Raw genomic sequence first — 26,711 nt, 5'->3', positions numbered from 1 at the left:
TTGAGGTGTTGCCTACAAGGCTGTAGTTGGTTCCTAGTTCCTTATGAAATATAGAACTGCATAAGCACTTTACACATCTTTTTGTCTTAACGTAAGCATTGCGCTTTTCCAAATCATATATCCCCATCCATGAAGTGAAGCACAGTCCCTATAAGAATCCTTTCAGTGTTTCACCTGTAAATCTTTCTTTGCCTGAAGTGTGAAATTCCATGACAATTAGTCAGCTATTATTAAAGGAACTGTGTGCGTGTGTGTGTGTGTGTGTCTGTGTGTGTGCGACCTGTAAAAACAAATGAAGAGATAGTAATTTTGGATAGTTGGGGAATGCAGATATGCATACATGTCCTTATTCAGGTTGCTAATACAGTTCTGAAGGAACTAGAAGCCAGGAGCCAATTTTAGACTCATATTTTCCTAACAATGTAACTGGCAGTTTCTAGAAGCAATTCAGCTTGCGTGTCCACATGGAACCCCTTTAGAGTTGCTGAGCCAATAAGTATTCCTATGCAACAAACAACCTTTGCAATTTTAATTGAAGGCTTCCTTCTAGCACAGTTGTTCCCAAACTTATTTGGCCTGCCGCCCCCTTTCCAGAAAAAATATGACTCAGTGCCCCCTGGAAGGGGCTGTGGCTTAGAGGGGTGGGCGTGGCTCCTGCTCAAGAGGGCGGGGCTGAGCCTCTCCCCTAGTCCAAGATGCAGGGCTGCGAGGGGAGGTGGAGGGGGCCACAAATGGGTGGCCAGGACTGGGATAGGTGGAGTTATGAGCTCTGAGGCAGGGCTGAGCTTCTATCCCTGTCCTGCGGCACCTGCCAGGACACAGAAGGCGGGGCTAGAGGAGGGGGCAGGGCCTCTTCCCAAGTGCCTGACAGGGCTGAACCTCTATACCCTGCCCCCATGTTCTAACAAGCACCTCAGGGGAGGTATACAGAGGCTCAGCCCTGTCTTATGCTCTTGGGAAGAGGCCCTGCCCCCGCCCCAGCCCCACCCTTTAGTCCTAAAAGGCTTCTCGGGAGAGGCTCAGCCCTGTCTCGGGCTCTTGGAAGGAGGCCCCGCCCCCTTCCCTAGCTCCGCCCTCTGTGTCCCAACAAGTGCCTCAGGAGAGATATAGATTCTCAGCTCTGTCTTGGGCTCTTGGGAAGAAGCCACGCCCACTCCTCTAGCTCCGTCCCCTGTGTGTCCTAACAGGCACCTCAGGTGCTTAACCCTGTCTCTGGCACTTGGGAAGAGGCCCCGCCCCTCCTCTGGCCCCGCCCCATCTCCTAATAGGTGCCATCACTGCCTCCCTGGATCGGTCCAGCACCCACCAGGGGGCGGTAGCACCCACTTTGGGAACCACTGTTCTTGTGATGAACCATGGGCCTTGTAGTCCTGCTCAGGACATTGTAATCCCTGATGAAGATGAAAACTTGGGTTTTTTACCTTCCCAGTCTGAACTGGATTCCTCTCAGCCAGATCCTTCCCAGGCAGATCTGGAAACCTTGCACCTGCAAGAAAGTTGTGCCCCAGAAGTATGTCAAACAACCCCAGAGCCTACTTCTCCCGTGTTCTTGCGCCGGGAGTTTTGTAAACAACAGAGAAGTTTGGATTCAGCTTCGCGCAGGAGTGCGAGGATAGCAGCTAAGAATGTTGCCAATTAACATTGGTTCTCGTGAGAATCTTTAAGGAGTTTAACATCTGGTCTCAGAGTTTAGCTTTCGTTTCTGTTTCCCAGAGAACCGCTTTGGTGAGAAAGTTGGACTCTATATAGGTGTTTTGCCCGCGTAGCAACTTCGCGGAGTCAATTCGTCAGCCTACGGAGCGAGTTGTGTCTGGACAGCGCGCTCCGATTCAAGCCTCGCTTCAGCTCAAGCCTTGCCTTGCTATCCAGCCTTCGCCTTGCTTCCCAGCCTTTGTTTACCTACGGACTTTGCCTTGTTTCCCAGGACTAATCCTTGCCTTGTTTCACGGATTTTACCAAGTTATTCCACGGACCTTGTTCTTGTTCTTAGTTACCTTGTTCCACGTTCAAGCCTTGTTTCAAGTATCAAGTTATTTCCTAGCCACGCTCAAGTTTTATGGACTAAGGACCTTGTCATCTCCCCTCACTTTGCTTGGCAAAGTGAGTGTTTCGGTTATTGGATTACAACTTTGGACCTTAATATTTCTTATTGGACATTGCTTTTTTGGACTAATTCTGACCTTTCCTGAAGGGTCTAATTCTGGACTATTTTCTATACTTGTTTTTATTAACTTTATATATTCCTTCAATAAAGATATTAGTTAGATTCTGGCCTCTGTGTATGGTTATTGGTGCCTCTGCCGCCTGGGTCGTGACAGTTTGACTCCGCCACCCATAAGCACCAACTAACCGAGGCCAGGATGTCTACCGGAGCCGCGCCGGCTGGACAGCCGCTCAGCTACACCATCAGCAAGGACGAAGTGGACCGCATCCGTGACAGACTCAACGCGCAGGATGGAGAAATAAAAGGGTTGAGGGAGCGCGGAGTTCGCCTCCCGGCCATGGCGTTGCCTACCAAGTTTTCTGGAGAAGCTGCTAAGGTTCATGTTTTCCGCCGCCAATGTCAAGCTTATCTAGAGGCCCGTGATGCCGAGTTTCCCCAAGAAGACATCAAGGTGGCGTGGGTCTACAGTCTTCTAGACGGACCAGCGGCTAGCTGGGCGACGGCCCTGTTTGATCAAGCCTCCCCCCACCTAAGTTCAGCACAACGCTTCTTGGATCACCTTAAGGAGACCTGGGGAATCGAGGACAATTTGGAGGCAGCCGGTCACAAACTCCGGCGCCTCCTTCAAGGAGACAGACCCATGTCTCAGTACATAGCCGAGTTCCGCGTGCTGGCCCACAACACCGGCTGGAACGATGTAGCCCTCAGAGGACAATTTCGGGAGGGTCTCAACATTGAAATGCTGGAAGAAATCTCCAAGGTGGATCCTCCCCATTCCCTCGAGGCACTCATTGATCAATGTTTACGGGCTGAAGTCATGATTGCCAACAGGAAACAATGGGTTCGAGGCCAGGGCGTTAGAGCCGGGGCAAAACCCCCCGCTCCCGCCAGTGTTCAGCCACGTCCGGTGTGGAGACCCCCGCCGCCAACCCCATACCCCAGAGGAGGCGAGGAGGTGCCGATGCAGTTGGGCAATGTGCGTCCCAGACTAGATGCCGCCGAGAAGGCCCGTCGTCAACGCTTGAACCTCTGCTGGTACTGCGGGAACGGGGGCCACTTCGCCAGAGAGTGCCCAGCCAAAGGGAAGCCTGCCGCCCGTCTTGCGGCGGCGTCCTCCACGGAGTCGAAGGCGTCTGAGCCGACTGGCACACAGCCGGCGGGGGAAGCCAACGACCGGGTGTAGAGAGGCTCGCCAACCCGGTCAAAAAATCCATCCAAGAGCCGCCAACCGGGGTCCTGTTCCTTCTCGTGGTCACATTATGGTCAGCAAAAAGGGGACCCGTCATGATCCACGCCATGATAGACTCTGGAGCTACCAACAATTTCATCGATAGAGAGTATGCCGACTCTCTGGGATTACAATATCATGATTTCAAGAATGCCCGTGTGGTGCAAGCCATAGACGGCCGTCCCCTCAAGACGGGCCCCGTAAGCCAGTGGTCGGAACCCACCAGGATGTGGATAAGGGAACATATGGAAGAGATTTCCTTCTTTGTTACCGAGGTTCCCCATTTCCCTGTGATTTTGGGAATTCCATGGCTGACACTCCACGACCCTAACATCTCCTGGTCCAACAGAGAACTGCAGTTTGCTTCACCGTACTGCCAAAACCATTGCCTCGTAGCCAAGGTATGCCATGCCACAGACTCCGAGCCCATCATCACCTTGCCAAAGAAGTACTCCGAGTATTGGGATGTATTCAATGAGAAAGAAGCCGAAAAATTACCCCCACATAGACCTTATGACTGTGCCATTGACTTGGTGGAGGGGGCCCCGATCCCGCGAGGGCATCTCTACTCCCTGACTGAACCAGAGCAAGAAGCTCTCAGGGAATTCTTAGAGACAAACCTTCGCAAGGGGTTCATCAGACCCTCTCAATCCCCAGCCGCCTCCCCAGTGATGTTTGTGAAGAAGAAGTCAGGGGAATTACGCTTGGTGGTGGACTACAGAGCATTGAACAATATCACCAAGCGGAACAGCTATCCCCTGCCCTTAATCTCGGATCTACTGGACCGACTTCGAGGAGCCAAGGTCTACACCAAGCTGGATCTTCGGGGGGCTTATAATCTAGTTCGCATCAGAGAAGGGGACGAGTGGAAGACCGCCTTCCAGACTAAATTCGGATTATTCGAGTCCCGAGTTATGAATTTCGGTTTATGCGGAGCTCCCGCAACGTTCCAGCATTTTGTCAACGATATTTTTCAGGACTATCTAGACAGATTCTTGATAATCTACCTGGACGATTTTTTGGTGTTTTCCAGATCACAATCAGAACATGAGAACCACGTCAAAATGGTGTTGCAACGACTGCGGGATCATGGACTTTATGCCAAGCTAGAAAAATGCGCTTTTGATCTACAAGAGGTAGATTTCCTTGGCTACCGCATCTCGCCTCTAGGGCTTTCCATGGATCCAGCCAAAGTTTCAGCAGTATTGGAATGGCGGGCGCCAACTAACAAGAAAGAGGTGCAGCGTTTCTTGGGGTTCGCGAACTACTACCGCAAGTTCATTCCAGATTTTGCCCGCTGGTCCGACCCCATCACTAGCTGCATCCGTGGAAAGCAGCCTTTCCGCTGGACTGATCAAGCAGAGAAAGGGTTCCAGCAACTGAAGAAACTATTCACCTCCCAGCCAATTCTACAGCACCCAAATCCTGGAACCCCTTTTGTGGTGCAAGCGGACGCCTCTGATGTGGCAATTGGGGCTGTACTCTTACAACCGGTGGGAGACCACCTCCACCCCTGTGCCTTTTATTCTCGTCAACTAACCACACCAGAGAGGAATTACACCATTTGGGAAAAAGAACTACTGGCCATAAAGGCAGCCTTTGAAACTTGGAGACATTGGCTAGAAGGGGCCAAATTCCCCATTGAAGTCCACACTGATCATCGTAATCTAGAACATCTAAGAACTGCCCGCAAACTAAATCAGAGGCAGCAACGTTGGGCTTTATTCTTTGAACGTTTCAACTTCCAGATCCATTATGTGACCCCAGCTCAAACCAAGCAAGCAGACGCCCTGTCACGTAAACCGGAATACGCTGCAGGACGCAAGGAGACCTTTGAATCCCAACTGCTACAACCTGAGAACTTTGCCACGCTCACAGTGGGGAACACCAAATCCAGTCCCATTGGTTCAACTTCCCCTACTCCAGGACCCATCTGTGCTCAAGAAATCAGGGCTAGTCAGCAAGCAGATGCCTGGGCGCAGGACCAACTTCGCCAAGGTCTGCATTTTCCCTTTTCGCTTAAAGATGGGCTGCTCTGCTATAGAAATCATGTTTATATCCCACCCGGACCGGGCAGGGAAAAAGCGCTTCGTCTGTGTCATGACTGCAAACCAGCAGGACACTTCGGACTATTTAAAACCATGCATTTGATCCTAAGAGATTTTTGGTGGCCCAAGATCCGCAAGGATGTGGAAAAATATGTCAACACCTGCCCAGTATGCCAGCGCTCCAAGATACGAAGGGAGAAGCCCTCAGGGCTTTTGCACCCCCTTCCTACCCCATCTCGCCCATGGGAAATAATTTCCGCGGATTTCATCACTGACCTACCACCTTCCTGTGGATTCACCACGATCTTAGTGGTGGTGGACCTATTCACCAAGTTAGCCCATTTCATTCCCTGCGAAGGCCTCCCCACGGCCAAAGAAACTGCGGATCTATTTCTTCAGCATGTTTTCAGACTACATGGATTGCCCAAGAGTTTAGTCACAGACCGTGGATCTCAATTCACCTCTCGTTTTTGGGAGGCACTACAAAAACTACTGGGCATAGACTCTCGCTTATCTTCAGCTCATCATCCCCAAACAGATGGGCAAACGGAGCGCACCAATGCCACTTTGGAGCAGTATCTTCGCTGTTATGTAAACTACCAACAGGACAATTGGGCTTCTCTGTTACCACTGTCTGAGTTTGCCTACAATAATGGAGTTCAAGCTTCTACAAAAGAAACGCCGTTCTTTGCAAACTACGGTTTCCATCCACGTTTCTTTCCCCCTGTCATTGAAACTTCAGAAGTTCCCGCAGCAGAGGATTGGCTGCAGGAACTCACAGCGGTGCAACAACTTTTGCTCCAGCAACTGGACCAAGCCAAGGAGGACTATAAACGCCACGCTGACAAACACCGCCAGCCGGGCCCCGAAATCAAGGTAGGAGATCGGGTTTTCCTGTCCACTCGCTTTCTGCCCTCCCACCGCCCATGCCGGAAGTTAGATGCCCGCTTCATTGGTCCCTATCCAGTGGTGGCGCAATTAAACCCCGTGACTTTCAAACTCCAACTTCCGCGTTCAATGCGCATTCACCCAGTGTTTCACCGTTCCCTGCTCCTTCCGGCGGATGGTGTGCGTCCTGATACAGACCAACCGGCCCCCCCTCCTGTTTTGATGAATGGGGAGGAGGAGTTCGAGGTTGAGGACATTTTGGATTCTCGCTTTCATCGCCGCCGCCTACAATATCTCATTGACTGGGTGGGTTTTGGGCCTGAGGAACGCTCTTGGGAAGACGCCTCCACAGTCCATGCTCCTGATCTAACCCGTCGCTTCCATCAGACCTATCCCACCAAACCGCGACCTCGCGCCTCGGGGAGAGGGCCCCAGTTTGGGAGGGGCCCTGAGGAGGGGGATAGTGTGATGAACCATGGGCCTTGTAGTCCTGCTCAGGACATTGTAATCCCTGATGAAGATGAAAACTTGGGTTTTTTACCTTCCCAGTCTGAACTGGATTCCTCTCAGCCAGATCCTTCCCAGGCAGATCTGGAAACCTTGCACCTGCAAGAAAGTTGTGCCCCAGAAGTATGTCAAACAACCCCAGAGCCTACTTCTCCCGTGTTCTTGCGCCGGGAGTTTTGTAAACAACAGAGAAGTTTGGATTCAGCTTCGCGCAGGAGTGCGAGGATAGCAGCTAAGAATGTTGCCAATTAACATTGGTTCTCGTGAGAATCTTTAAGGAGTTTAACATCTGGTCTCAGAGTTTAGCTTTCGTTTCTGTTTCCCAGAGAACCGCTTTGGTGAGAAAGTTGGACTCTATATAGGTGTTTTGCCCGCGTAGCAACTTCGCGGAGTCAATTCGTCAGCCTACGGAGCGAGTTGTGTCTGGACAGCGCGCTCCGATTCAAGCCTCGCTTCAGCTCAAGCCTTGCCTTGCTATCCAGCCTTCGCCTTGCTTCCCAGCCTTTGTTTACCTACGGACTTTGCCTTGTTTCCCAGGACTAATCCTTGCCTTGTTTCACGGATTTTACCAAGTTATTCCACGGACCTTGTTCTTGTTCTTAGTTACCTTGTTCCACGTTCAAGCCTTGTTTCAAGTATCAAGTTATTTCCTAGCCACGCTCAAGTTTTATGGACTAAGGACCTTGTCATCTCCCCTCACTTTGCTTGGCAAAGTGAGTGTTTCGGTTATTGGATTACAACTTTGGACCTTAATATTTCTTATTGGACATTGCTTTTTTGGACTAATTCTGACCTTTCCTGAAGGGTCTAATTCTGGACTATTTTCTATACTTGTTTTTATTAACTTTATATATTCCTTCAATAAAGATATTAGTTAGATTCTGGCCTCTGTGTATGGTTATTGGTGCCTCTGCCGCCTGGGTCGTGACAGTTCTAGAAGTTTCTTTCTCTTTCCATAACTGTTCTGTAACAGGTCCCTTTCTGCCTGATCAACCACTTTGTCTGTCATGAGTACATCCTATGTCACTGCTGCTTAAACTGTGGGTCCCAACTTCCAACCCTAAACAGGGTCCTGACCCTTAGCTCAGTGATGAGGTAGTGAAAAATTTGTCAAGAGAAAAGGGTTTCTGAAAACCATCTAGACAATTACCTGAATCTGTTGGCAACAACCTGCAGTGTCTACAGTGGATTCTGTAGGAAATGCTTGTCAGACTCCTTAGCAAGCTTTGCAAGAACTTATTTATTATCAGTAAATGTTTAGTATATATATATATGTGTGTGTGTATGTGTGTGTGTGTGTGTGTGTGTGTGTGTGTGTGTGTGTGTGTGTATATATATATATATATATATATATATATATATATATAGCCAGGATCATGTAAAAGTTTCTTGGGAGGAAACGGGTTGTGAAAAAATTTCTAGGGGAGAAATGGATCACAAGTGGGAAAAGTTTAATGTCCTATGTCATCATAGGAATATAAATAATAATTGGCGTAGTGGACTAAGTGACTTGAAGGTTGGGTTGCTGACCTGAAAGCTGCCAGGTTCGAATCCCACCTGGGGAGAGTGTGGATGAGCTCCCTCTATCAGCTCCAGCTCCATGCGGGGACATGAGAGAAGCCTCCCACAAGGATGGTAAAAACATCAAAACATCCAGGCGTCCCCTGGGCAACGTCCTTGCAGACGGCCAATTCTCTCACTCCAGAAGCAACTCCGGTTGCTCCTGACACGAAAAAAATAAAATAAAAAATAGGAATATAAATAAAGTTTTTTTATTATTATTATTATTATTATTATTATCATCATCATCAACCCTTGTTTGGTGATAGTAGAGCCCGCTGGCAGAGAATTCTGAGTATCTCACAGAACTACAAATACCAGAATTCTATAGGATGAAGATATGGCAGTATCAAACTTGCATAGTCTGAAATGGGCCTTATTTAGTCTGTTCCAGTTCACATAACAGCCTCTCCTATTGTCTGTTCCCCCAAGAGACCTAAGTATGCCTAGAATTAAAGTTGTGCTTACAAAGCTCATGTGATCAGAACACTATTCTTATCAGAGCTTTGGCTCATGGGAGCTTTGTAACCACATTTACTCCACAGCCTTCTTCAATGTACAAATTCATGCCCCCATCCCCAATTTAAGCCCCATGCAAACACATGAACACACTTAAAGAGGGAGATTAACTATTGATTTTCACCCATTATTTGCTTCCCTTTTAAAAAAATAGTGAAATAGCACTATTTTGCAATATAAAAACTGAATAACAATAAATAATTAAAGCCTCCCCTTGTGGAGAAGAAGAACCAACAAATTAAGGACCAATTAAAGAGCAGTAATCCTGCTGAGGAAGCAATCAGAGACAGAAGATGCAAAGAGGAAGTTTCTAATTAAAGGCAATAGCACTTTGCCAGTCCATACCAGACAGGTTGGCACTGCAACTGCATTTTAAGAGGGAGAAGTGCCACAAATTAGTTATGGGGATGGGTGGTGGATAGGATGGGAGGTCAGAAAAAAAATCACTGGAAAGGTATAGGTCTGAAACATGTTATTGAGGCTCTTCAATGAAATCATGAGCATAAGGATAGCTATTCCAGACTATTCTGCTATCATGGAAGCAACTGAGGAGCAAAAGCTGGTTGAACTAAAGGCAAGAACTTATCTCAAGATTCATTTTGAGTGTTATACAGTATAACCCCTGAATCCGCAATTATATGTTCCAGGATTTTGTGTGGATATATGAAACTGTCTAATAGCAATTTCATATATCTATGCAAAGGACTTTCAGCCCAGGAATATAATGGAATTGTGCTGGAGGACCTTGAAAATGTTTAGAAAGGACATATTTTGTCAAATGAAACTGCAGGTACTGGTCCCGCAGATCTGAGAGTTGTACTGTATCTGAACAATAGCTTTTAGTATTGCCTAAACCAGGGGTCCCCAAACGAAGGCCCGGGGGCCACATGCGGCCCATCGAAGCCACATCCGGTCCCTGCAGCAGTGGCTTCCTCCTCCTCTGTTGTGGAAGGCGCATGGGGCACAAGGGAGGAGGAAAGGCGTGCACCTTTCCCACCTCCTCCCTCGCCTGGTGCGCGCCTTCCAAAGCTTTGCTTGTTTATAATGGCATTTTAATTATTTTTAATTAATAATTAATTATTAAGGGGTGCTTTGCCAGTACTTTTGGTGCACAAAGACAGAAAGGGGGTGGACTATATGGCTCAAGGGGTCTCTTCCAACCCTCTTTATTATTATTATTGACACAAAGACACAGTGTAACACAGCAAATGAGATATATAAGCTGGATTTTGTATCACAAAATCACAAGTTGAACACTTCCCAAGTGTTTAGGACTGTGTGATTTATTATTATTATTATTATTATTATTATTATTATTATTATTATTATTATTATTATTAACAACATTGAGGCTGGGTGGTCATCTGTCAGAGGTGCTTTGCTTATGCTTTTAGTGCACAAAGGCAGAAGGGGATTGGACTAAATGGCCCAAGGGGTCTCTTCCAACCCTCTTTGGTATTATTATTATTATTATTATTGACACAAAGACATAGTATGACACAGCAAATGAGATGTATATGCTGGATTTTGTATCACGAAATCACAAGTTGAACACTTCCCAAGTAGTAATAGTAGTAGTAGTAATTATTATTATTATTATTAACATTGAGGATGGGAAGCCATCTGTCAGAAGTGCTTTGCTTGTGCTTTTGGTGCACAAAGACAGAAGGGGGTTGGACTAAATAGCCCAAGGGGTTTTTTCCAACCCTCTTTATTATTATTATTATTATTATTATTATTATTATTATTATTATTATTATTATTATTATTGACACAAAGACACAGTATAACACAGCAAATGAGATATATATGCTGGATTTTGTATTACAAAATCACAAGTCGAACACTTCCCAAGTATTTAGGACTGTGTGATTCATTATTATTGTTGTTGTTGTTGTTGTTGTTGTTGTTAACAACATTGAGGCTGGGAGGCCATCTGTCAGGAGTGCTTTGTTTGTGCTTTTGGTACACAAAGGCAGAAGGGGTCTCTTCCAACCCTCTTTATTATTTTTATTATAATTATTATGATTATTATTAACATTGAGGCTGGATTTGTTTCTGTTTTGTTTGTTTACTTCAAAATAAGATATCTGCAGTGTGCCTAGGAATTTGTTCATAGTTTTATTAAAATATAATCAGGCCCTTCAATGGACTGAGGGACCGTGAACTGGTCCCCTGTTTAAAAAGTGTGGGGACCCCTGGCCTAAACTGTTGTTTTATGTAAAATCATTGGTGATCTAGTTAAAATACACACACACACACACATCTTCCCCTCACTCCCCCATTTAGTAGAACACAGCAAAGTTTCTTAATACTTTTCAGTTCTTTGCAATTTAAAAGAGAAGGGAAGAGTTGCTAAACATGAGCTGCTAAACAATTAAATTCTACATCATGCAGTTAGGTTACGGAAGTGTTTGAGAGAAAAAAGAAATGAAGATGATTACAATAATTTGCTTATATAGTGTCCCTTCTTTCATTTAAGGTGATTTACATGGATATAATAACATAAAATAACAATAAAAGGATAATAGAACCCATTAAAATCATTTTTAAAAGTGATAGTGTGGGGAGGAAGTGTGGAAAAGGAATTTCAAGCTTATTCAGGTGAATTCATCAGCACAGTGTTTATTTCAAGAAGGATCTGACTTGAAAAACTACTTGCTGTGCTGATGTTTGGCCTTCGAACAAAGGAATCATACAAAGCAAATTTGTTCTGAGCATATGAAAAGTACCACCTCAGGGTATATTTCCTTAGTACAGAATAAACTGCACTCCATCCATACATCTCAGGGAAGATACTGTTGGGTTATCTAAGCAATCATGCATGCATTTTCAATGTGGGATGGTTTATGTAGTTAGTTATGTTTGTTGCTTAGTAACCTGAGCCAAGCTGCATTCCAGAGTTGAAGCCACTATTTAGGGGTTTTTTGCATATGAAATGGGAAATGGGAGTATCCTTTCTGGGGACACATAGGAAGTGATGTACAGATGCCTCTTTCTGTCTCTTCCTCTTCGCTCCTGACCATGCCATGCTGATGTTCCTCTTTGTTAAGAGATATGTAGTATCCTGAACTGTTTTTCTTTTGGAACTAAGATGTTTTTGCCTGTATGACCATCATCATACAAGATTGTGAGTAAACATATTTTTGCTATTTTATTTGATGTCTCTGATGTTTATTTTATGCGCATGACCTTTTAAAGGGAAAGGGAGACTGGATATTTTGTCTTATTGTTTATTTCCTTTTTACCTCTGCTCACATAAACCCCTAGTCTTCTGCGTTTTTTACTGCTCTGCACCAATATTTAACCATATTGGAATAATAATCTTAACAGGTTATGAATATATATATTTCTATTAGATACAAACTGAGGCTTGTCTCTGATAGAAGGTAGATGAGAAAAGGTGAAGATAGCAAAAGTATAGCCTAATACTACTACTACTACTACTAATAATAACAACAACTTTATTCTTATACCCCACCCCATCACCCCGAAGGGACTCGGGGCGGCTTACATGGGGCCATGCCCGGACACAACAGTATAAAATCAAAGCAAAAACAATAAAGCAAATCAATCAACAATAAAACATCAACCTAGAGAAGGACTAGCCGAGAGATAGGCAAAATCTCTAACAGAGACAGGACATATTAGTTTGCAAAGGGATCTCAGAGACTAACTATGAGAACAATGTTGGTAGCATAAGCCTTCATAGACTAAGGGCCTTATCACACTACACTGTTATAGTGCTATTATTCCACATTACCTGCCATGGCAAGATCCTAGGGAACCCCAGGATTTGCAGTTTAGGGAAAAGCATTTAGAATTCCCAGCTAGAGAGATCCTGGCCCTCATTAAACTACAGTTTACCAATAAGGTTGTAAGGTTGACAGTTAGTGCCTGCTCATGAATGCCCAATCCTAGTTTACCAATAAGGTTGTACTCGGCACTTTACCTGTCGCCCTGGTCCTATAGTTTGCTTTTTACACAAGTCCATGCCCAGCCCTCTCCAGTCTGATCATGCCTAAAGTATTCCTGGTTGCTAGTTTGTTGAGTTTTGTTTGATATAGCTTTAACACTATTTTTTAATATATATTTTGCTGTTTTTAAATTGTGCTTTAATTGGACTGTTATATGTTATTATGTTTTTAACTATGTTTTTAGTTGGCGAATTTTGTTGTCTATCCTGGGCTTGGTCCTGCTTGCAAGTCCCTTTGTAGAGATGGTGGCGAGTTATAATGTTGATATTATTATTATTATTATTATTATTATTATTATTATTATTATTATTCCCTAGAATTCCACAGAACGTTGTCACAACAGTTAAAGCAGAACAATAGAGCTATAACAGTGTAGTGCTATGGGGACCAGAGGGCCTCATCATAAAGGCCAGGTGAAGTGTCTTGCTTCGCCTGGCAACTGGGAATAATTATTCTGTGGGTTCACTGTGGGATGATCTGTCAAAACCGAATGGGAATAGCCAGATATAGCTGTAAAAATGAATAAACTTTAGATGCATTTGAAACACCCCTTAAGCCTTGAACAATTAATTATTCCCCACTAAACCCTATTCAATTTTCCCATTTTGCTGAATCTCAGGAAGTAGATTAACGATCTTATATGGAATTACCTTGTGGCCCCAGTGCCAGAACCAGGGAGGATCTGGAGGGGGAAAGGGGCAAAGTAAGAAGCAGGAGCTCAAGATTTCAAATTTCAAAGGCACTAGCCTGGAAAGGGAACCAGTCACAACCATTTGCTCATAGAGGGTACCTTTGGATAGCTTTTGTCAGATTTGAGACCTAGTACCTAATTAAGCCCAGCAATACAGTGTCCTTGTAAAGTCTTGTCCAGACTTCCCCAACATCTTAATATAGAAACTACAGTTATCTCTTTGGCTTCCACGAAGAGGTTAAAAATGCCCTTAGTGAGCCAGGTTTTTTTGTGTGTTGCTCTTTCCTGTCCACAAGCAAAAGACAACACCCAGAACTGCAGGAAGCTCAACGCAGCTCCATCTAAGTGCTTCTTTCCTGAACCAGGTCCACAAGTTTTGGCATGGGGAGAAGCAGGTGGGTTGGTGAGAAGAGAAGGAGGGTGGCAGATAGGTGCGGCCTGGAACAGTCCAGGAAACAGGCCTTCCACTTGCTCTTCCATGGCTTGAAAACTGAAGGAAAAGGCAAGAAGGAAGAAGATGAAGGCTACCTCCCTAGAGACTCTGGAAGGGCGGGATCCCTATAGGAGGTGAAAGAAAGGGCCAGCTTCCCTGGCAACAAACCTTCCTTGTTGTCTTGTCTTTTTAGAATAGGTGGTTATGTTTTTTTCTATTGTCCTCTTGTTGCTTTTGCAGTACTTCTCCATCCAGTTCCTTCTTTCCCTGACCTTTTCACTTTTGTATTCTTTAACTTTTCTTTATTTGCTTTTCTCATTTTATAGTTGCTCTTTCCTCTCTTACTGCCTTCTGTTGCTTGAATTTTATAAGGTAAATTCTTCCTAAAAGTCTTTTCAGTAGTTTTTTTTCCTGAACAAGGTTGATCTTGGGTAGAATAAGATGATTCACATACACTCAGCAGGGGAAGTGGAAAAATTACATCTCAAACAACAAGATAAAGGTAGTAGACAGCAGGAGAGAAGTATGTTAAGAAAATATTACTGATTGCTGAAGGTTTGTGCAATTGTATACTTTTCTCTTACGTGTTTAAATTCTTGTTACTGTTGAGGTGTGCTTTCAAGTCATTTCCAATTTATGGTAACCCTAAGGTGAACCTATCACAGGGGTTATTTTTTTGCAAGATTTGTTCAGGGGATTTGGGTTTTGGGTTTTTCTGAGGCTGAGAACACTTGCCCAAGGTCACCCAGGAGGTTTCTATGGCTGAGTGAGCATTTAAAGCCATATCTTCAGAGTTGTAACTCAACACTCAAACCACTGTACACTTACTTTCACATTTTCAATTATACAGCATGCTAATAACCTGTGCCAGAATTAAAGAAACATTCCATCTATTCAAGCTCTCAGTTTCGTGTGATGGTCAAGGGAAAGTATATTTTTGGTCTCTAAAAACTATGCAAAATGATTACAACTGCACTGAGTGCAGATCACTTACTTGTCTTCTCTGCATTTCCAGCATCCTCTTCATCAAAGGGAGGGGGGAAGTCAAGCTCTTCATCTATGGAATAAGAAAGAAAATAAATCTAGTAAGCCAGTCATGGCACATTATAATTTTTGCTTTACACGCAAAACCAATTTCAGAATTTTCACAAACAAAAATATAAATATTTAAGGCTACCAATCCTAAAATAATTTATTTTAAGAAATATTAAAGCATTTCAGGCATTAGTTGCCCCCTCATATAGTTTCAAACTGATGTGGTATTTCATTAAAGAATTGGGGGAATATTATTTGGATTATGCAAAAAAAATCAGTTGAAGAAGAAATATGGAAGAATACTTCAATACATGATTACACCTCCAAAAATCATTTATATTCAAAGACCTAATTGCACCAACAAAAGAAGACTGAGTGGTTAAAATGTATGAATTAGCAATGCTCCGCAAAGAAAAATCATTGGTCAATTTTCAAAATATTGTAATAGATTTGTTACTTTGTGAAGATATACATAACAATGGTGAAAAGGTACAACTTTGTATAAAATGTAATTAGTAGAAGATATCACATAAAAGCAGTTTAAATATACTAAATGTAGCCTCTCATGAAGGGAGGGAAAATAATGTTATCCTTCCCTGTGTAATGTGTAGCATAGTGTGTAGTAGTATGTAAATGTTGCAGTATCCATTTAATATTATTTTATGTTTGCAATATGTGCGAGTGAGTGTTAATAAAATATTTTAAAGAGGATTTTCAAAAAATACTGTAAGTACAAAGTTTTTTTCAGTTAGACCTATGTGTTTGAAAGTATCTTCTGCTTGTAACCTTCTCTTCTTTATTACCACTTTTCCTATATTTTCCTTCCATAAAAAGTAATTTTTAATGGAAAGAAAGAAAAGAAGAAAAGCAACTTCATCATTTGATTAGTAGTGCTTGGAGCTGTCCATCCAGAAACGCATCTAAAACAGGTTCTGAAAAATGTTCTGACAATTTCCAGAAAAGCTAATTCTGCTATCTGTCTACTGTTCCATGTCCACACTATCACCAACAAAATATCCCTGTAGCTGTTTATGGGATTTTTGATAAGGTGAAGGAGGAGCATATAAATTAGAAAAAGGTCATTCATTCTTATTTCCTTTTTTTCTATATGGCATTTACTTATTTCCTCTTGGCCCAAAGGTGTCCCAAAGGTGATCTCAACATACGTCTCATAATAAATTAATAAATGTACACATGGGATAGGCCACCAAAAAAAGACTTGAGACTCAAAGCTAATGTAGCTTTTGACTTTGCAAGACTGAATGTGTGCAGGGTAAGTCATGAAGCTGGATTTACTCTGTAGATGAAGATCCCACTGTGATTATTATTATGAGTGATTTGTATTCCTCTTTATCTCCCTTCATCTCCAAGTCTCTGTCCCCACAGGCAATATAATTACTTATGTACCGTACCAGATTATTGTAAGGACTGACCGAAATAATGTATGTGAAGCTCTCTAAACCATCTAAAGTTTTGCTCTTCCTGATGATGAATTTATTAAATGCCTAACATTTGCTAAACTCTTTAAAGAGACAATCCCCTGATGACAAGCTTACAACAGAAATGATAAAAAAGGCGGGGATTAGGTGTGGATTAGAAAGAGAAACAGGGAAACTCTGGAGAAAAGTATGAGTGTTATATAATTGGCCTCATATTACTAAACTCCAAATGGACAGGGTTACTGATATGATTACTGCATGCTGATAAGCACAGGGCTATTGAATGGAAGCATTGAAGTGATGCTCCCACGCCATGAACTCCGCTGGACTGGCCACATTGTTCGAATGGCCGATCCCAAAGTTGTTACTATACTCCCAACTCAAGAATGGAAAACAAAATGTTGGTGAATATGAAAAGAGATTTAAAGATGTGCTTAAAACTAACCTTAAAAACTATGGCATAGACACTGAGAACTGGGAAGCCTTGGCCCTTGAGCGCTCTAGCTGGCGGTCAGCTGTGACCAGCAGTGCTGTGGAATTTGGAGGGTGAAAAGGAGAAACGTGCCAAGAGGAAAGTGCATCAAGCCAACCCTGACCAGGACTGCCTTCCACCTGGAAACTGATGTCCTCACTGTGGAAGAACATGCGGGTCAAGAATAGGGCTCTACAGTCACCTACGAACCCACCGCCAAGACATTACACTTGGAAGGCCATCATACTCAGACAATGAGGGATTGCCTAAGTAAGTAAGTAAGTAAGTAAGTAAGCACCACTACACACACCACCTAAGGGGTGAACCAACAGTTAATGCAGTGATATGACTGCTGTCAAATGACTACTATTGATTGCTCAGCATACCTATGTAGTGAATCCCAGATTCCACATGAGTTTATCTGGCAAGATGGATTTATTAAGTACATCATTGCAACACCTCCTGGCCACATGACCCTGGAAACGTACAAGCAGTTTGGCCAATCCAATTTACTCCCTAAGACATGCAGACTATATATTCGGTAGCAGCCTTTTGTGTAGTAACATTACAAACAGCCCTTACTTCTTTTTCTGTCTGGCAACAACAACCTATATACCAAAGCTTAACATATAGAAAAGGAAGGGAAAATGGGTTATCACCTGCTAGCAGAGGAAGGTAATATTTTAAAACATGCCCCATAAACCTATCAATTGTTATTTAAGGCAGTAATAGCAATCACTTGTTATAGCATCGTAAATTTACATGGCACTTTATAAGCATAACACAAGCGGGAAAGCTTCCTTAGCTTTGACAAGTATCTCCGGTTTCACTAAAGAAAGACAATGAATGAAACACACTGTCAGGAGATGATGGAGGCCATGTAAAGAGGAAAAGGGAGGGAGATGCGGAAGGACCGACTTAACAGAAGGAGAGAAAGGAATCCAGAAGGAAGCCGGGGTTAAGAGACTAATAGAAAACACGGGATAAATATACACAAACATTGATGAAGTGGTAACATAACACAAGGTGTCTGTAAACACTTGGTGAACTGGTCATCTGCAAAAGTTGTAAATATGGATTTTTTCCATTCTTTCCCCTATCCAGATTTCTGATTAAGTGCAGATGCAGAATTATTTTTTTCTGATTATAAGACAGTGTGGTAATTTATTAGTTGATAAACTGATATTTACATTCAAAATAGAGAAATTGGATGGGGAAAAGAGGTGGCTGCACTCAGGCAGTAAATTATCACCATTATTGAAGCTGACTTCTTTGATACCAGTATGAGGTAGCTAGTAGGTATTCTTTATCAAGCTTCTGAAAATGGAAGCATTATTCCATTTGGCTGCCACAGATATTTATAATCATGGAATCATACATTCTTGTGTCCATAATAACACACGGTGGCGATGAAGTCCAGAGATTTTTCAGACTGCCCACAGCCTCCTTATCATGCTTTTAAAGAAAAATATGATTGAATGTAATTACATACATAGACATGGAGGAAAATAAAGAACTTCCATGCTGGTGAGAAAAAAAATCTTCCTAAGATGCATCTACACTGTAGAATTAATGAAGTTTGACACCATTTTAACTACCATATTTCAATGTTATGGAATCATGGGAGTTGTAGTTTTGTAAGTTCCCTGAGTTACAAACATCCGACTTACAAATGATTCATAGTTACAAACGAGAGTAAGACAACAGGAAGTAAGAGAAATCTACCCCTAAGAAGGGAAATTCACTTCTGAAAGCGTTGTCGTGGGGAAAGGTATCTCAACTCAAGCTTTAACATCAATCCTTGTTTCCACAAGCCGAATTTTTCAAAATTCAATTATCACATGAACAGAAAGTGAGGCGAGATCTTCTGAACAGGGGCACAGACAGAAAAACAAACACCACAGGGGTGTTAACCCTTCCCTATGCTATCCAAAGCGCGTATGTATGTATGTATGTATGTATGTATGTATGTATGTATGTGTTGTATGTATGGCTGGAGTTACACTTAAAAGAGTTATATGTTGCTGATGAGTATGCACGCCCAGTATGGAATACATCTCACCATGTTAAAAAAGTGGGTGTGGCTCTTAATGAGATGTGCCGCATTATCACAGGATGTCTACATCCAACACCGCTGCAGAAATTATACTGTTCAGCCGGTATGGCACTACTTGACAACTGCCGGGAAGAAGCAGCCAGCAATGAAAGGACCAAGGCATTGACATCTCCAGCCCATTCTCTGTTTGGATATTGGCCAGCATGCCAACAACTTAAATCATGAAACAGCTTTCTAAGATCTACAGATATACTCTCAGGAACACCTCAGCAAGCGAGGGTCCAAAAGTGGCAGGTAAAAACCCGTAACCTCAATCAGTGGCTGATACCAGATGAGAAACTCCCTCCTGGGCACACAGAAGACTGGGTGACTTGGAAGGCACTGAACAGACTGTGCTTTGTGACCATGAGATGCAGAGCCAATCTTAAGAAATAGGGCTAAAAAAGTGGTCCATGACATGCGAGTGCAGAGAAGAACAAACCACAGACCACTTACTACAATGCACTCTGAGCCCTGCCACATGCACAGCGACACCAGAGGCACTCGAAGTGGCCAGCTTCTGGTCAAAGGAAATTTAGCATAATGCCAAGTTTTTAACTTTGTGGTTTTTATACATTATAACTGTAATCTCAATTTGCTTCTGACACGATAAATAAATACACTTTAAAAATGTACCTGTTCTAACTTACATACAAATTCAACTTAAGAACAAACCTACAGAGCTTATTTTGTTCGTAACTTGGGGACTGCCTGTAATTAGATGAGGAAAGAAACTCTTTCCCCACAAACTCTGAATCAGAGCACTCTCCCATCCTATCTTTTATTACTCATTCCATCTATTACCAGGATTCAAATCTCTTGGTTCTTGATTTAAACACTTAAGGGTTAATTAAGATGGTTGCTACTATATAGTATACTAGCTGTGCCCGGCCACGCGTTGCTGTGGCGAAGTATGGTGGTATGGGAAATAAAGTATTGAGGAATTGGTGGTAGTTAAGGTAAAGGGTAAAGGTTTTCCCCTGACATTAAGTCCAGTCATTTCTGACTCTGGGGATTGGTGCTCATCTCCATTTCTAAGCTGAAGAGCCAGCGTTGTCCATAGACTCCTCCAAAGTCATGTGGCTGGCATGACTGCATGGAGCGCCGTTACCTTCCGGCCGGAGCAGTACCTATTCATCTACTCTCGTTTGCATGTTTTTGAACTTCTGGGTTGGCAAAAGCTGGGGCTAACAGTGGGGGCTCTCTCCGCTCCCCCAGTTCAAACCTGCGGCCTTTTGGTCCAGAAGTTCAGCAGCTCAGCGCTTTAACACGCTGCACCATCAGGGGATATTATTTCCTAAAGGTTGTGAATATTTCTGATTTTTTTTGTCTGTTGGAGGCAAGTATGAATGCTGCAATTAGGGAAAATGAGTAGCATGTAATGGCCTTGCAGCTTTAAAGCCTGGCTGGTTCCTCCCTGAGTGAATTTTTTGTTGGGAGGTGTTAGCTGGCCCGGATTGTTTCCTGTCTGGAATTCCCTTGTTTTCAGAGTGGTGTTGTTTGAGATATTTTATGTGCTTCTACTATCTGTGGCCCTCAGAAAACAAAGGATTTGACAGACTTTGGTGATGGGAATAGTTTGTTGGGAGGTGTTAGCCCTGATTGTGTTGGATAAGTGAGACACTACTGTATATTGATAATGTTATATTATCTGCTTAGAACTGGATTATATGAGGCCCCTTCTTCACAGCTGTATAAAATGCACACTGAAGTGGATTATATGGCAGTGTGGAGTCAAGATTATCCAGTTCAAAGCAGATAATTTAAGTTTCTAAATGGGTTATATAGCTGTGTGGAAGGGCCTTGAGTCTACACTGCCTTATAATCCAGTGCAAATTAGATAATCTGTGGAAGAGGCCTAAGTGAAGCCTAACTCTGCCTGTCCCCTGGGCTGAGTCCATTGCTAGGAGACCAAGTGGGCGGAGCTTAGCCTTCTAACTGGCAGCAATTGGATAAAAACAATTATTCCTCTCCCTCTAATTAGGACTTTAATTTTCTTTTCTTTTTGTTGTATCAACCTAGAGCCGTGGATGACGGGTTGTATTGCTAAATTTCAAGGTTGTGGGGCCTGTAGTTTTGTTGTTTTGTCCGCTGCCCTGATGCCATCACTCTTTTATATATATAGATAGCTGTGCTTCACTTTCTTTTTTATTCCCATAAGTAATTAAATGTGGCTTAAATCTTTCCTTCTATCCATTCCCCCTTAAGTTTGTTGTCTGCAGTACCTGTTGTCTGCAGTACCTGTCTGCAGTATGTGAGTTCTTATCAACGAGTGAAAAAGATCGGTTTTAGATAGTCTCTGCTATTCTTTACACACATGATGCAAGCTCCTTTCCAACTTGGATCCCCCAGTAACTGGGAATTCCTGCACCTCCCTTATGCACAGTGGATGGTAACTGAACTCAGAACTCTACAATATTAGGATGCCTGGAGCAGCAGACCATGGAAACCAAACACACTGATACCCTTCAGTTGGCAAACTAATAAAGTTATTACAGGAAAGGTACTGTGATAAGGGAAAAAAAGAACTCTCTGTTCTACAAAACTAAGGGGAGCATGTAAGGAACCATAGTTGGCACCAGGCTCTCTGGGAGAAAAGGATGCACACATCTACATTGTTGAATAATGCAGTTTGACCCTACTTTAATTGCCATGACTCAGTGTTATAAAATCATGAAGCGGTAGTTACACAATGTCTTTAACTTTCTTTGCCAAAATAGTGCTGAAGGCTCACCAAACGACACCTCTCATGATTGCATGGCATTCAGCCGTGGCAGTTAAAGTGGTGTTGAACTGCATTAATACTACAGTGTACATGCACCCAAAGCCATGTTAATAGAGAAATAGAGAGTAGTAGTTGACATCAGCAACCCAGGAAGATAAGCGTAGGTTGGAACAGTTGAAGGATATTTTAGGAAATTTGAAGTCTCTCTTTCTCTTTTAAATCAACTTGCATCTTTAAAGTTGCTTTAAACAAAATCCATGTTTTTCTCCTACTGGATTTTTTTTTTAAAAAGAGTTCTCCCCTTGACATCAACAGTTTTGCTTTTTAGCTTGTAAGGGAAGAGATTTTTTTTCAAATGCTTCAAATGGTTGCAATGATTTAAAACCAGTTTTTTCTATCCATGTGTGGTTGTCTTAAACTCAAATTCCAAGTTGCAATTTCTCAGCCCCTTTCTCGGGAGCACAGCTGCATGTTATGTATTTAATGTAGTATTTCATTTTCTGCTGATGTTTGACATAGAGGTGAGGCGTATAGCTTCCCTGACTCTACTTTGTTTATGCTAGTTGACACTATTATATTTATGAGGGGGGTGTTAGGGTTATATATGGCATATATTTAATACTTCAAAAGTGTTTCTGTGCCTATTTTTTTTTGTAAAAAACCAAAGTTACTAAAATACTGATGATCAGGTAGGTATGGTAAGCAGTACAGATACCTGAATTTTTCAACTGAGCAAATGTATCAACAATGCATTTATACTGTATTGAGTTATCCTGGATTAGTCCAAGGAAGAAGCAAAGGGAAACTATGAACTCTGATCCATGGGAGTTCCATTCAAATCAGCCTTCTGAAGTTCAATGAGGCATTGTCAGTCTTTTTTGCAGTCCTATGGGCTAGAATCCCGCTTTTGAAAAACGAAAATAAAAGCTGGAATTCATAAAATTGTAAATTCTGCTTTCAATATGAAACACAGTTGACATTCACCACTGAGCTCTAGTTTTCAGTGAACACAAGTGATTTGTGACAGGTGGTTTGATGCAAGTCTAATCAGCCACAGGGACTTTTCTCCCTGAGGTCATTTGATAAGTGCAAAGCGCACAGGACAACCTGGCATGTCTCACTTTCTGGAAGGCAAAGCTTTTCTCCACCACCACTTTTGTCTAGGGCACAGCTGTCTCTTACCCTTCATTCAAATCAATGCAAATTGGGTCAGGGTCATCCCTCAGTGAATTCAGAATTGGATCTGAAGTTGGAGGGTCACAGAAACAGCTCCCCCTGCCCTGCTTCACCCTCGCCGTTAGACGGGAAAGTGGCATCAAAGATCTTTTCTAAATAAATCAGCCTTGATTGTAAAACCCAGGCCAACAACAAGAGGCAACCTCATTAGCATTGATTTTAAAATAAATTATTGAGAAAGCCTCCCCCACACCACTTCCCTGCTCTGTAGATCTGTGCAGGAGAACTGTAAATGTTATCTTCTTGCAATTATTAAAAATGGGGGGAGGGGGAGAAAAGAAGAAGGGGGAGGGGAGTAGAGAAAGCAATAATAATAATAGAACAATCAAGGATAGATTAATATCCTTTCAGGAAATGCTATGCAAAAATGGGAGAGGAAATGGAACACACAGGGTTGCTCTTGTCTTACTGAGTACTGGGACTTTGAGGTCAGTTTTTGCAGCCCAAGCTGCTGTTCAGGGTCAGCCGTATGTTGTACTGAGACAAAAGGCTGCTGCTCTTTTCCCCACCCATCCACTCCCAACTAGCTGGCTTTTTCAACTAGTAACAGAGGAAGGAAGCATCTCTGAGATGTCACCACTATGTGCATTATGTTCCATGAGCAAAACCATCTTCCTGACACAGCAATGCATGAGATGTATTACTGTATATCCCACCCTAAAAGCACCAGATCCTGTCTAATCTTAGACATCAAACATAGTCAGCTCTGGTTAGTGCTTGGATGGTAGACCATGAATGTATACCAAGTGCTCTATTTCAGAGGAAGGAATTGGCAAAACCACCTCTGAGTATTCTTTGGCTAAGGAAATTCTTTGAAATTAATGAGGTTGCTATAAGTCAACAGGCGACTTGAAGGTGGGCGCGCACACAGTGGTTGAAGCAGCAACCCATTCCATACTCATATTCATCTACACAAGGTCCTTCTGCATTAACAGACTCTATGAGGGAGTGTCTGCATGTTTGGCAACAAAGTTGTACTTCTTGGAGTTTTAACTGGATCCCAAATCAAGTGTTTTCACTTTGCACACTTGGTGTTCCGGCAGAAAGAAAAACAGGTTGGGGGTGGTGGGGGTGGCAGGGGTAGAAAAGGGTTGTGCGTTAATTTAGAACTGCTCCTGGGTGAGCTGTTTGTAGAAACAGTTATGAGGGCAATTCATGTAAAGAGCCAGTATTTTTAACCAAGAGGTAGTTTGCTGTCGCTTTCTTCTGTAATAAAGCCAGCATTGCCTGGTATTTCTTAGGGGGGGGGGGGGGGGCTTAGCAGGCTTGACCATATTTAACTTCCCACAGCACATGTAAGAGGCAGGGAAATTGCCCTATGATTTAAGGGTAGAGTTGAGCAACTGGAGGCAAGAACTGAACCACAGTTCAGAGACTCCTTAGCCATCATACTCAACTGTGATATATGACTGGAATTGATGCCCAACAATATTTGGGAAGACAAGAGTTTTCACTCCTGCTTTAAGGAATTGAGTAGGAAAAATCAAGCAATTGTAAATTCATTTAAATGGCACTCATAAAGAAGAATTTTCCATTAGATTTTGCTCTGAGCCTATGGACCAAGTCTCTGTGTTTGTGGGGCTGCTCCCAAATGTCCATAGACTGCCTATGTTATTTGCCACTTTGTAGCTGAAACAGGGCTCACAGCATCATACCACTAGGACATTCCAAGTAGCAGAGACTGACATCACCTGCCACTATGCCATACTTCCCTGTTCCCATAGCTGTAGTCCTCACAGTACCTAGCACCAAGTGATTGTGACTTTTCCCAGAAATTAGCTGTAGACTGATAAAGCTGTCCATTTTTTTACTGCCATAAGGCACTTGTACTTTGAAATTTGCTACTATATAATCAGTTACTTCTAACCACAGCTCATTTCTTAATGTTTTTCATCATGCTATTCCTCAAAGGTTATTAGAGGTATAGTAAAGGTAAAGGTTTTCCCCTGACATAAAGTCTAGTCGTGTCTGACTCTGGAGGGTGGTGCTCATCTCCATTTCTAAGCCGAAGAGCCGGAGTTGTCCACAGAGACCTCCAAGGTCATGTGGCCGGCATGACTGCATGGAGCCCTGTTACCTTCCCGCCAGAGCGGTATTTATTGATCTACTCACATTTACATGTTTTCGAACTGCTAGGTTGGCAGAAACTAGGGCTAACAGCGGGAGCTCATACCGCTCCCCGGATTTGAACCGCCGACCTTTCAGTCCGCAAGTTCAGCAGCCCAGCAGTTTAACCTACTCCGCCACCGGGTACTCTGAGTGTCTCATAGTAGCCCCTTAAAAACTTCAGGCACAAGAGAAGTTGGGATGGTGCAGGGATGAGAGTAAAGCAAGTCAATTTTATCTGTAAAACAAATGGGGAAAACTCCTGACCAGTCAAGAAAGTTGATACTACTAGTTAACTACAATGTTCAGTGATGCACAGAATTAGGCCACTAGAATGGAACCAGAACCAGGCCATAAGATTTCCAGTTTAAGTCATACTCTTTGCAATGTTAGAAAACACTAACTGCTTGTCTTCCTGATCAAGGATAGTAAGTATTCAGTCTCTCTTGCTCTCTGTCCAGCAGCTCAAATTGCCAGGCAGAGCTGTTTAGCAGAGTGAGACCCAGACAATTCCCCAAGGAAATTCTTCTGTCTCGCTTTCACTTTCAGCTTTACTGGAAACTCTGCACTCTTCTCCTCCTCTCAGGCCGCTATGCGCTAACCACATTGGCAAAGTCTTCTTAATGAGTTCATGGTGGTTTGTTGGGTCCATGCCCTTGGGCCTGAAGTGAGCCGAATTTCACCAGAAATGTCTTTTTGGCTGCCTCCATCTTGTCCACCATCTACTGAACTCAAAGAAAGCAAGGAAGAAATTGTACTTTGTCTACCAAAGAGGAATTAGGAAAGAAACCAAAAATGTCTAGTTAACTCATTGGCCTGAAAACAGGATACAGGAGTGAACTTGAACCTGGTTTGTCTCCCACCATCTGCTTCAGGGCCTAGCTCAAAAATCTCTTTTTCACATAAGAGGTCTCAGGACGTGGATGTGATTTGTAGCAACCTAGATTCTAGGACCTGTGCAGATTGTCTCTGCTTCTACAGTGGAGGCAATTAATGGCCATTAAACACATAAAGATAACACTGAAGGTTTAATTCCAAAGTCCAGCAGCAACTGTTCGGTCTGGTTGTACTGGACGGAGGCAAGGAAGCAGGTCCACTTCAGCTTCACTGAATAAACTAGCTATTGCAAAGCTTTGTAACATAAATCAATCAATGTGGAAGTTCTGCTGTAGATGCTCTCCTACCAATGAAAACTGGTTTGGGCAAGGATAATAAGAAGCTGCCTTATATTAGGTCACATTTTGCCACACTATACTCCAAGTGTGGGTAACCACAGAAAGTCATACTCATCCATATGTGTGTGCTTCATGTTACTTTTCATCTTATGGTGATCCCATTAATTTTCTGGGATTTTCTGGGGCGAGAAATGTTCAATTGTGGTCTTGCCAGTTCCTTCTTTTAAAATATAGCCAACAATACCTGGTAGTCATTGGTGATCTTCCATCCAAATACTAACCAGATCCGGCCTTGTTTAACTTCCAAGATCAGGTGAGATCTGATCCTTTAGGTTACTCATACCTAACACTTTTTCAAAACTGGAAACAACTGCACATCTGCCTCTGATTATACAAAAATATCACTTCTATTG

At 42.9% G+C, this 26,711-nt stretch overlaps 1 protein-coding gene across 3 annotated transcripts in view; it reads right to left on the bottom strand.

Moving 5' to 3' along the window:
- Positions 1-26,711, bottom strand: part of skap1 (src kinase associated phosphoprotein 1) — a 362,424-nt gene that overhangs the window by 53,577 nt on the left and 282,136 nt on the right. For all 3 annotated transcript variants that reach the window (XM_008113483.3, XM_003222615.4, XM_062957013.1), the window contains one exon: positions 15,010-15,072. In XM_008113483.3, coding sequence (XP_008111690.1) covers positions 15,010-15,072 — 63 coding nt within the window. The remainder of the gene's footprint in view (positions 1-15,009; positions 15,073-26,711) is intronic.

The sequence above is a fragment of the Anolis carolinensis genome, chromosome 6 (genome assembly GCF_035594765.1).
Source record: "Anolis carolinensis isolate JA03-04 chromosome 6, rAnoCar3.1.pri, whole genome shotgun sequence".
Classification (NCBI taxonomy): domain Eukaryota; kingdom Metazoa; phylum Chordata; class Lepidosauria; order Squamata; family Dactyloidae; genus Anolis; species Anolis carolinensis.
The sequence above is the reverse complement of the archived record's forward strand: the minus strand, read 5'-3'. Positions and strand labels throughout refer to the sequence as shown.